General features: G+C 41.4%; 1 protein-coding gene across 1 annotated transcript in view; it reads right to left on the reverse strand.

Annotated features, from left to right (window-relative positions):
* ITGA9 (integrin subunit alpha 9) overlaps positions 1–12,568 on the reverse strand; it is a 144,178-nt gene that overhangs the window by 115,946 nt on the left and 15,664 nt on the right. Inside the window, exons 9-12 of the mRNA XM_068122768.2 lie at positions 8,869–9,006; positions 7,911–8,019; positions 6,237–6,328; positions 1,059–1,149 (exon numbers count right to left, since the gene is read on the reverse strand). Of these exons, the coding sequence (XP_067978869.1) occupies positions 1,059–1,149; positions 6,237–6,328; positions 7,911–8,019; positions 8,869–9,006 (430 nt within the window). The remainder of the gene's footprint in view (positions 1–1,058; positions 1,150–6,236; positions 6,329–7,910; positions 8,020–8,868; positions 9,007–12,568) is intronic.

A 12,568-nucleotide genomic window follows, 5' to 3' on the forward strand; every position in this document is an offset into this window, starting at 1 on the left:
AATCCCATCGATATGTTGTGGGGGGATTTGAAACGAGCTGTGCATGCAAGAAACCCCTCAAACATCGCACAGCTGAAATAATTCTGCACGGAGGAGTGGGCAAAAATTTCTCCCAGTCGATGTCAGAGACTGGTAGACAGTTATGAGAAACGCCTTCTTGAGGTTGTTTCTGCCAAAGGGGGCAATACCACCTATTAGAGCCAAGGGTGTACTTACTTTTTCCACATGCGAAATTTGCATTTATGTTTATTTAAATTATACAATGGACTACAAAATGTAAATGTTTCATGATATTTGTTATATTATATCACCGTTATCTATCAATATTGTTGAAATGAAGATCAAATAGCTGTATGTTGAAATATGTTGAAAAAGTCAAAACTTTACATGGGGTGTACTTACCTTTTCACGTGACTGTAGATATATGTGATATCCACTCCTGCATCGTTAGATGCATATGGCTGCCGAAGTGATTATTATTCAACATTGAGTGATATGGCAAAAAACGATGTATAGTATGACATTTCAAAAAGTTGTGGATGACTTATGACAAAACTTGGTGGATGAGTTGGGCAAGTGACAAGAACAAGCCGATTAGATTTTGGTTCAGGTCCAGATGGGATACAAAACATAAACCGTTCAGCCTGGCCGAGGTATACTCTCTACCGAGTGCCGTTCTCGTTTAATTTTGCATACAATGTAAGGACTATGACATTATCATTGTCACAAATTACCTATGCCTAATTTGGCCATAAAATAACACACGACGGAGGCATGATAGTCAATACAAAATCATGAGCATCTCCAATATTGGAGAGAATAAGATACATAATGGGTAAAGAAGAAACGGAAAGCCCATAAAAATGTCTCGTGTGTTTAAATTGCTTTAAAAGGTTGTTGGCAGCGCAGGTGTGAGTTTCAATCATTCCTCCGACATCGTGGGTATTGGATGACAGACAGGAGAGTTTTGTACAAAAAAAAGAAAAACGCTTGAGGTTGCTAAATGCAATAATAAATCAAAAACCGGCTGTGGGGAGGTATGGAGGAAGGAGGCTTACCTGGGTACCCATTGCCGTCCATGTCGAGACCCCCCGAGATTGACTGCCCAAACATTCGTATCCCTGGAGAGATGTTCCTTCCCTGAATTTTCTGCACAAAATAGGGACACAGCAGATAAAATAATATTGTTGATCATGTCATTGCATCCTTGATCCTGCTGTTTCCATTGGTGAATACATTTTGGGTGGGAATGAGCCACCAGGTCGATTACAAGGTGAAGCATGGTGGCCACTGTTTCTTGCTTATCGGAAAACCACATTGGCCTAGGCCAACAAGGTCAGCCTAGGCCACTCTTTGACTTTGATTTCACTTCATATCTGGAGTGGGAAGGGACATGAGAAGTTGGGGGAGGGTGAAGGTCATAATGGGATATCTAAGGTTTGTGTCATGTGATTTAAATCAATGGCTTGTTTCAAAGATGGCATATCCCACCTGAATGGACAATGAACACCCACCTGAATGGACAGTACTGTGATTGCAGACACAGCCAAAATGAGCCAAATTGCCTTTCTTTGTACTTCATTGATGAATATATCTTCAATGCACTTCGTCAAATAATCTTACCCATTTTTGCACCGCTCAGGACACGCACAGCTGTTCGGGGCAATTCTAAATTTCAAGCCAAACTGTGATTGTGTATCCAGCTCCTTCATGAGCGGCTCTGCTGGGACAGGAACCCAGATGTTCTCCGAGGTTACAGGAGGAATTATTTGAGGTGGGTGGGAGGAGGCACCGCAGAAAGATTAGCCTTACTGCTTGTGTGGGTTGAAACCCCCCTTTTGCCATTTTTATGCTCTCAAGGCACTCCCGGAAAGGGTGGCATTTCCTTTACGCAGAAATCAAAGTTCCTATTTGAAATAGATCAGTAGGCCACAAGAGAGTTATCAATGTTTGGATTAATTTCTGCCAGCCATGCAACATCTCGAATCGTGCAAGGTACGCAGGATGTCGGTTGGAAAATGCCCAAAATGTCATGCTTCATCAGAAAGACATATGGATCCTGCACGGAGGATTTCTAAAACATCCGGCTCGAGTGTGCCTCGCAAGGCCTCTGCCTTTAAACTGGAATCACGTAGATCATGATTCATGAAGCAGCTGTGGTTGGAATGCAATCATGAGAATCAATTATACTCTTCGCCATGTTCTTGATACCTTTAGAGTTACTTTTGGGAATTACGGTTCTCCCTTCGTACCAACATTCGATGAAAGAAAGAAAGCTGTGGCTTGGATGTTCATTGAACTACAGCCTGCAACTCATCGCAAGGTCACTCCTTAAGCCGAAATGCAGTGGTCACGTGATTATGGGTCCATCAATGGCATGGCCATTTATTTAAAATTTTCAAATTTGTATAACCAATGGAAACTCCAATGTTAAAACTCACAATGTCAGTCATGTCTCTCACCCATGGCAGCAGCTGTGGCCAATCATTTTCACTTATTCATCACAGCTGTTTGCAACTGGGAATACAAAATGGAAGTTTCCTTAGTCGCTTGGAGTGAAGTTAAATGGCTTTACGATTAAGGGCTACAGAGCAGCCTCAAAACTGAACTATTAAAGGGGCTTTAACAACTAAAAAAAGATTTCTCGAGGAATCAGTGCAAACACGACGATCCCACAGGTATCTCGATTACGAATATCGGTTTCAGCCTTGTTCGGGATTGTCATGACCTGTGCATACTGATACCCATTTGAGGCCAAAAGTGAGGCAAGACCTCTTTTGTATGTTATAATATATGATTATGACCACTCCTTTTTACATCGTGATGATGCATCGGGCTGCCGAAGCAGTTTCCAAAGCTATCGGGCACAATCCTGGACGGGTGCCACTCAAATGGCTTATTCATCCAAGCTAGCAGGCACTCATTCTGCCAACCTCGGAAGGATCGTAGGCTGAGTCAACCCACCTGGTGTTAATTCAGCAGCATGACAGGGGCTTGAACGCAAGACATTGAGATCTCAAGCCAGGCACTTTAACCGTTAAGCCAACACCAGGCTTGCTGTGATGTGTACAGTACCATGTGTATGTATATGTATATGTATATGTATATATATATATATATATATATATATATATATATATATATATATATATATATATATATAATCTCTTCATATCTACTTCTTCAATGGCCTCAATTATTCCAATCTCCTTGTGGGGTCGGCTGGGGGGCCATTTTGGATCAGGCCAAAGTCTTTCAGGAACCAGCTGGCCAAGACAGAAATTTTCAGGGTGCTGGCAATATTTATATTCCTTTATATGCAATATTAAAGCACTCAATATCCAAATGAAGAGCAAAAATATCTCCTGGATACCAACACGTACGATATATACCTGGGAGTGAAACTCATCGTGCTCTTCCACAAGTCAAGATGTTGCATACAAAACACAGGTTCATAAAGACTCCCATATAAAGTCCCTCAAAGGGAATTTCAGACCCAAGCCAAAAAGTCGACACAAGTTTGGGGTCGGTTAAATTGATTTGACATCAAAATTTTCCATTTCGTTATAACTGACTCCCCAGGAGAAAGAAAAAGCAATTGAGGAGCATTCTTGAGAATGCAAATATAAATGGTAAAGAAACCGATACGACTAACGAGTGGACATGAACGCAGCAAAAGTAATCCAGACATTGATCATGCACATGCGCCTTATTGTGGACTGGATAACGTTCAATGGGAAAATGATAACTATTCTTGCAGATAAAATGGCGAGAGCATAATTATGGTGTGCAAAACAGAAACAGAAATATGCCACCGATGAGTTCAATCACACTACATCGTGACAAGCAATGGGATACTGTGAATGACTCTCCACAGTAAATGATAGAGCCCTTTACAACTGTGATAAGCAGGTGGTCATGTGACCAAACTATTTCAACAAAATATAATGTTTCTAGATGAAAAACTAAGGCAGGTTCTGAGATTACTGAAGCCCACATAGTATGAGTTTCACTTGAAAGGGTGGGGGGGAGCGGGGGAGGGGAGGAGGAGGAGTGGGAAATCATAAAACAAGTAGAGCTACATTCAAAGTACACATCCCCCATGCCAAATCTATAATTAACATATCCTCCAGTGCGCGACATTGCCGGGGCGCCCTCGGCACCCGGAAATACCGCAGTGCAGCACATTGAGACGGAATTTGGAGGGAGTGATGTACAATAATTGATTGATTAACTGATTAATTGCATAATTAAAATAAATAAATAATAATCATAAAATAATTAATTTCTTAAGCAATTGGCTAATATCATACCTAAACCACCACTGCTTCATCCAAATCTGTAACTTAAAAAATTTAAACAAGTAATTAATCGAAAAAATTAAATAATTAATCGATTCATTGATTAATCGGAAAATGAAAAATACCCTTTATAGCCACATCACTTGGTCACTGTCTTGTCAAATATCAGCTTCCGTGCTCAAAAGGTGTCTGGGATATTGCCCAGATGAGAAACAAAATAAATAAGCACTTAAATATCTGATAATAATTAAGTAATTGATCAATTAATTGATTAATTAAAAGACAAAAATACTGTTTTTGCCAAGGCACGTACATGCTCACTATTTTGCCGAAATTGCAGCTTCATAGCTCAAAGGATGGCTGAGATATCGCCCGGACAAACAAACAAACAAGAAAGAAAACAAACAAACGGAGTGAAAACAGAGTACTCTCTTTCAGCGAGCATCATCGCCATTGAGGATGTCATGCAGTGCCTGTAAATGCAATAGGAAAGGAGCGGTGTACAACAAAAGGGGAAGGGCAGGGATTTTGGTCTTGTCACAAACACTAGCTAGGCTCATCATTTGACAAGGTGGCAAGTTAGCTAGGCTGCAATGCCATGGGCCTTAAACTTATTTATAACATTGCATACGGTGGACACAGGAACATCAAGGTCTCTGGAGATGGACTTATAGCCTTGAGATTGTCCATGCTTGGCTACAATCTTGTGTCTGACCTCCTCAGACAATTCTCTGGTTTTCTTTCTTTTCTCCATGCTCATTGCGGTACACACAGTCACACAAAACAGCAATATGACTCCTTTTCTCCATTCAATCTGGTTGAATGAGTGATTTTTATATTGCAGGCACCTACAACTCACACAGGTGAGTTCAATTCCAAAGTAACGGAGAATCACCTGCTTGAAATCTAATTATTTCTATCAATTTCTAAAAGGTGCCAATAATGTTGTCTAGGCCATTTTAGTATTTCTGTGTGGAATAAGCAAAGATTTCGTAGTTGTTCAGCTTTTTTCGTTTTGTTCCACTGCAAACCAAAGAAATACATATGTGGATACCAAAAGATTCTTTAATTTCAACAAATTTCTGGGAGAAATATTGCACCAATAATGCACCAATAATGGTGCATTCTTTGAAAAAAGTGCAAGGGTGCCAATATTTTTGGCCACGACTGATGTACTTCTTGACTTTCTGAACCTAAACCGGAAATCATTGTTGCTAAAATCCTGCTATATACCTGCCTCTTCTTAAAGGTTATATTTGTATGTTCATCCAATATCCGCTTGTTACCCTCTACTCTCATATCACAGGCAAGTCGGTGGTCACTTTGATATTTAACCACCCCTGCTCCATTATAGTTCCCTCTGTTCTTTCAGGCCTCCAACCATCCCCAGGTCCTCTAGGACACACGCATTCCCAGTAACCGCCTACTGATTAAACTCCCAAAATCCAGATGGACTGCGCACCTCAACTCTATTTTTTATCTTTCTTCCATCTGTGGAACTGCCTTCCTGAGACTGTTCTATCCACTCTTCCCTCCAGGGCTTCAAGCAGGTGGTGCACCACCATATGATGTCATCCCAAATTCCTCCCTGTAACCTTTCTCTCTTTTTTTTCTACCTACCCCAACCCTCACTTGCAGGTGACTGTGTTTCTCCCCTCCCCTCCCCTCTCTGCATCTTCATTCATTCCCTTGCTTACTGAACCCCACGTGTTTCCTCGCTTCCTCGCTGCCTCACTGTCAGTCTGTTACCTTTTAACTCCCTGTCACCTCACTCTTCTACGAGCCTACATTTTGTACACAAAAAGGTCATACTTGTATGTCCATCAAATGTCTGCTTGTCCCTGTTCACCCGTCTGTGTTGGTCAACAACCCCTCCTCCTCGTACTCTGATATTCTTGCTCCTCCATGAGCCTCGGTCGGTACATATGCCCATACCTGGGAGTACTTTGAAGTGAGCCCATGTGGGTTTCCATGGTAAATGTACACAACACCAAATTCGTCCTCCAGCGGTGCTCCAACAGCTACATCTGCCATCCATCAAAAGACACACGAGGATTGATAAAACTCATTGGGATTACAGGAGGAATAGCAGCCTGTTTGTTGGAGCAAAATGCACTGAAAGTGCTGATGCAACAGGAAAAAAGTTACATTTTAAACAAACGACCGAGTCAGGGGTTTATAACAGTTTGACAGATTTATTCCAAACAATATGCAGTGGCAAATGTCATTTTTGTATGTGGTTGTTTAAATGTTATATTTCTGTGATTTCTCCAATGTGGCTTCACCCGGTAATACATCATTTACACCTAAGATCGATTCCCGAGCTGAGGGTCTCATTTCTCATCCTTCTCCCCTATGAGAAACCTGCCTGGAGTATTCACACCTACTGCAGCTAGTGCCATATTTGTTGGAGGAATTTGGGGAAGGACCCTAATTGATCCAGGCCTCAGCATTTGCCTTCAACCTCAGCCTTCAACCTTTCTTGCTGTCTCCTCTGAAATGCATCGTAAATGTTTTCATTTCTCATTAATAGCTGCTGCTGAGGCTTCTGTTCGGCCTCAAATACCAACAATTCTTCGACTTCCTCACCCTGCCAGGCCAGTATCTTGATGCTCTACTCGGATGAGAACATACCGGATGCTCGACCCCTCTTGTCTGTGGAATCTATCTGCTTGGGCTGGAATTCCAGTGGCTCCAACCCTACAACAGCGTCTGGTTTGCAAGTTTCCTATCATAGAGTAAATTCCCTTGACTCCATGCCGGCACAGAACTTCCTATCAGTGCAAATCAAATCGGGCTTTGGTTATTTGAATGTCCCGTTTCTAATGTACACAGGGGCTTACGACAACATTCGTGAGACCTCCGGCCCGTCATACTGAACTGAATTCGCCAGAAGACCGTCACTTTATAAACAGATAAAGTTAGCTTGAGCATGAGATAACTCACATACCTCATTCAACTTAGAAAAATTTCCCAAACAAAAAGTTTGACCATTGAAGTATTAAAACCTACCCCACCCATGATTCGATTACAGAGAATTATTATGTGATCAGATCCTTCTCTACCGATTGAAGGATATACACTGAACTGGGAAACATATGGGAATATTTTTGAAAGAGATGCTAGGTGGCATGCTCAATGTTTGTAGCTTTTCCCCATTAACATAAAATCATAAAAGTAGCAAAAGTAGTATCAAAAAGTAGCAGCAAAAATATCATAAAAGTAGCAAAAAAGTAGCAAAAGCATCATAAACAAAGGAAGTGCCAGATTAGGAAAGCATTCGCGCAAAGTGGTACTTTTGTATTTCTTAATCAAGGTATCCCCAATGTATCCCCAATAAGTGAAGCACAAAACATGATGTACACGAACAGAATGCAGCGGGACCAATTGAATAGTGATATGTTAACGGGAAGAAACAGGCATTGTAGACAAAGAGAAGAAAGGAAGCAACACAAGTCTGACCTATTGCTTGTAATCTTGGAAAAAGTTGATCTTACACAAGCCTCGACTTTGTATACAAAATAAAGAAATAAATAAATAAATCGATCATGAGAGTCACTTCAAGTAACATAGCCCTTCAACTCCCCTTCATAAACAGTCCTTACATACCGTCAAAGCTATCATCATCAACATCCCCAAGCGAAGAAATTGCTGCTCCAAAAAGGGCGCTGAAAGCATCTGAGCCTGACAACGGTGGTTCTTGTTCTTCCAGGTCACTCTGAGGTCAAGGCAAAGGATCGTTTCTCATTTTCACAAGTTTGTAATCTATTATAGTTATTTATTGAGGTAAAAATGACAGCTGAAGTTTAATGTATGCAATAACGCACTGGCACCAAATGGATGATGAAAAACAAATTAGGCTCTTGGGGAAGGTACATCCAAGGCCTATAAATATAAAATGACCTGACATACAGGTCCTTAACATGAATACATACATGCCCTGGCATGAGCCATTATCTTACGGTTAAACTTACCACCTGGCACTTCTTTACACTTTGAGGACTATGACATAAAGCAATATGGGTACCTCTCGCTCAGATTTAAAGACCGAAGGTATATTGGTTTCCATCAGAGCCATTTAAGAACTCGATATAACTTCCATCTGTGGCCAAATCATTCATAGTCTCTCATTCATAGTCATTCATTCCCAAACTAATCTGTCTGCTCATCTCCAGGTTTTTATCTCCATCCTATTCCAGGTCCGACAATATGTTATAGAGCGAGCGCACTAACATTTTGAGCCGCCTAATCTGGATTAGATTCCTGACATGACTATAAACTGTTGGATCGGTGCTTCGCAGGCAGGATCCCAGACCAGACATCTCAGAGGAAACTATACTAATTCTGCACAATCCTGTCGGACAAAAATAGCTCATTTTGAAGATATGTATATATATATAAGAGAGGTCACTTTCAACAAAAGTTTGTTTTTGGAAAAAATAAATAAAGCCCATTACAGGAAACTTAAAGTTCATGGCTTTCTAAAGATGATAAGCAAGATTATCCACTGCATTTGTTTAAGCAAATGGATGGTGACGACATGAGCCGAGGAATAAAACAGCCTCACATTTCCACGATTGATGTAAACATGGACACGGCCTTCATCCCGTGCTCGGCTGGTCATCGGAGCACCAACCAGAAGGTCTGACAGCCCATCAGAATTCACGTCCACAGCACACAGTGCTGCACCAAAGTACGAACCTACCTGCATATGCATGTATGCACTACATGTTATATACAAGAAGATACAAGGAAACATGTAGACAGAGCAGGACGCCATTTGACACCTGAACATTGTACCATATACCACACACACACACACACACACACACACACACACACACACACACACACACACACACACACACACACACACACACACACACACACACACAAATATAGACATACATACATACACACACATACACATATACATACACACATATATGCACAGATATACACATATACACATACCCACATACATATACAGAGTGGCCACAAAGTCCCTATGCATAAGTGTGTCCTCTGTTACTTCTTTGTTTTATTTGTTTTCCAGGTACCGCTTCAGCATGACGGACACCAGTGAGTACCCAATAGAAGGGAGACTGATTACTTGTGTTTGGGTTCACGACCGCGTGCGAGAAGGAGAAGGTTTTGAAGACATAAGGACAAGATTTTCGCAGGGGTGCGATAAGCCAGCTCCTACACGCAACACGATGTGGGCATGGTAGAAGAAGGCATTTTCAACAGGGAGTGTCCTTGATTTGACTTGATTTAGAGCAAAACTCTTCTGCAGCAAGTTCCCACCATTAAATCAAGACAAAGCGTATTTTTTTCGGATGAGTGTGCTGTTTACCTCTAGTAGAGGAAACGAAAGTGAAAAAGTGGCTTAGAAATCGATTTGAAAATCATTTCATGTTAGAGGCAGGCATCCAGTGGGAAGAGTTAGGGCATGGGGTGGTGCATTGGGAAAGGGTGGATAACAGCTGAGATTTTCCCAAAAAGGGTCATTTTAACCCCTTTTTTGGTAAATCAGTATTTCCGAAGTGTTGAAAAAGAGGAGATGTTTGTAACAATATCCCATTTATTTGCCCAGCCATTTTACTCTACATGGGGTTCTACAAAATACATCATTTTGTTGCTGATGATATTGCCTACAAAATGCATCTCAGTATTTTTAAATATATATATAATTAAGGGGTTACCATGGTTACAGTGGGGGTCAAAGGTCAACCTATGGCAAAAATATATAATTTTCTCACACTTTCTAATAGATAGGCAAAATGCCATATAAAACTAAATTTACTGGTTCTAATTGCTTTTATTTATCAATCCTCACATAGAAGAGCAGTTTTTAATAAGGGAAGATTGATGTAATACCCCTCTGTGGGCAATTAGTGAAGGGTGAAAATTAACCTTTTCTTCAAAAATACATAGAAATTGTGAAAAAACCTCTGTTTTGTATTTACCGGTTCATGGAATTGTTAAGTGTGATGTTATAGCATACAGTATGCATTGGTAAATGTCTCCAAACCACCATGGTCAAGATTCCTAGTATTGTTTGAGACTCCATCAAAGAAGAAGTCCTCAAGGCTGGTGAAACAGGAGCATCCCTAGTTGAAACATTTGTCTCCACTCGCCTTATTGAGAAGTCAACAGACTTTCATGCTACATTATCTAGGAACAAAACACCATCAATAAGCAGGATGTACAAAGTAAGCATTCAACCAAGTGGAGCTGGCAAACAGAAAGAGATCAAAGCTGACAGGAATCTAATCCAAAGACTGTTTGTGGCAGCACAGGGAGGGATAGATGTAGACCTGAATAACATCCTGAGGCATGAGCTTTCATCAGTTCCACGTGCACTAACAGACACCAATGGGAAACTCCATTCTACCGACAAGTCCCAGCTTCAAGAAATGCTGACCAAGGACATAGAAGTGTCAAAAAACCTTCCCAAGAGTACAGCAAAAACCTGCTTGATCATTGACGGCCCTGCACTGATACAAGCAATTGGCAAGCATCAGAGACTTTTGAGCATCAGAGTCTGAGAAATCAGAGACTTTTGGAGATCTGAGCAATGTATTCTGTACCATTGTCTTAAACCGCTTTGGTCCCATGTACTCCAGGGTTGATGTTGTGTTCGATCGGTATCAGGAGGTCTCCATCAAGTCTGGCATAAGGGAAAAAAGAGCCGGCAAAACCCGCCCAATCAGACGTGTCATCAGTTCAAAGGACGTGAAGCTCCCCTCCAACTTCAACTCATTCCTCAGCCTCTCTGCCCACAAGGCTGACTTGGCAGCATTTCTTTCCGGATCTCTCATAGAGATGGCGGAGAAGGAGCTACAGCCAACATGTGAATTAGTTGTTGCCGGCGGGTTTGAGGATTTGATGAGGGTATGGATTTCTTCCGGCAGGAGCACCAACTCCATGAACGCAAACCATGAAGAGGCGGACACCAGGATCATCCTGCATGCCAGGGATGCGACACTACAGGGCTACCAGAGATGTGTCCTTCAATGCCGAGACACAGATGTCCTGGTTGTGGCACTGGGCCTGCGAGATCACCTATCTCCAGAGGTGTGGTTCAGTTCAGGATTGAAATCCAAACGTCCCTTCATCCCCATCCATCAGATCTCACTACCAGAAGACCAAATTCAGACAATTATTGCATTCCATGCACTAACAGGTTGTGACACAGTCAGCCAGTTCGCCGGTATAGGGAAGAAGACTGTGTTGAAAGTGTTCACTGAAGAGTCAGCATGCCTCCAGAAGATGGGGTCTAAAAACATCAGTGACCAATTGATCCAAGACGCTGAGAAGTTTGTGTGCAAACTGTACCTAAAAACCACCCCTCTTACGGCAATTGATCAAGTTCGCCGAGAAATGTTCCTTCAAGGAAAGCGTTCGCTTGATGCTCTTCCCCCCTCCAAGGATGCACTGCAAATGCATATTCGTCGAGCAAACTACCAATGCCTTGTCTGGAAGGAGTCACTAAGCCCAGTGCAAGATCTGCCTGATCCAACAACCAGTGGATGGAAGATTGATAGTAGTGGAAACCTCGTTCCTATTTTGATGACCCTGAGCCCTCTTCCAAAAGCTTGCAAGGAGCTTGTGAGCTGCTTTTGCACATCTGGTTGTGGAAAAAGATGCGGCTATTTCCATGCAGGACAAAAGACCTGCATTAGTGCTTGCACTTGTAGGGGATCATGTACCAATTCACAGGATGATGATGAAGATGTGTAGGTAGTCGGAGCCCCGGTTCAAACTATGTTATCCGTAGGTTGTTGGCAAACAGAATAGTCTCAAACAATACTAGGAATCTTGACCATGGTGGTTTGGAGACATTTTCCAATGCATACTGTATGCTATAACATCACACTTAACAATTCCATGTACCAGTAAATACAAAACAGAGGTTTTTTTTCACAATTTCTATGTATTTTTGAAGAAAAGGTTAATTTTCACCCTTCACTAATTGCCCACAGAGGGGTATTACATCAATCTTCCCTCACTAAAAACTGCTCTTCTATGTGAGGATTGATAAATAAAAGCAATTAGAACCAGTAAATTTAGTTTTATATGGCATTTTGCCTATCTATTAGAAAGTGTGAGAAAATTATATATTTTTGCCATAGGTTGACCTTTGACCCCCACTGTAACCATGGTAACCCCTTAATTTTTTTAATCTTTTTTTAAATACTGAGATGCATTTTGTAGGCAATATCATCAGCAACAAAATGATGTATAAAAACCCCATGTAGAGT

This window comes from Myxine glutinosa, chromosome 7 (genome assembly GCF_964187855.1).
Source record: "Myxine glutinosa chromosome 7, kmMyxGlut1.1, whole genome shotgun sequence".
In the NCBI taxonomy this organism is placed as follows: domain Eukaryota; kingdom Metazoa; phylum Chordata; class Myxini; order Myxiniformes; family Myxinidae; genus Myxine; species Myxine glutinosa.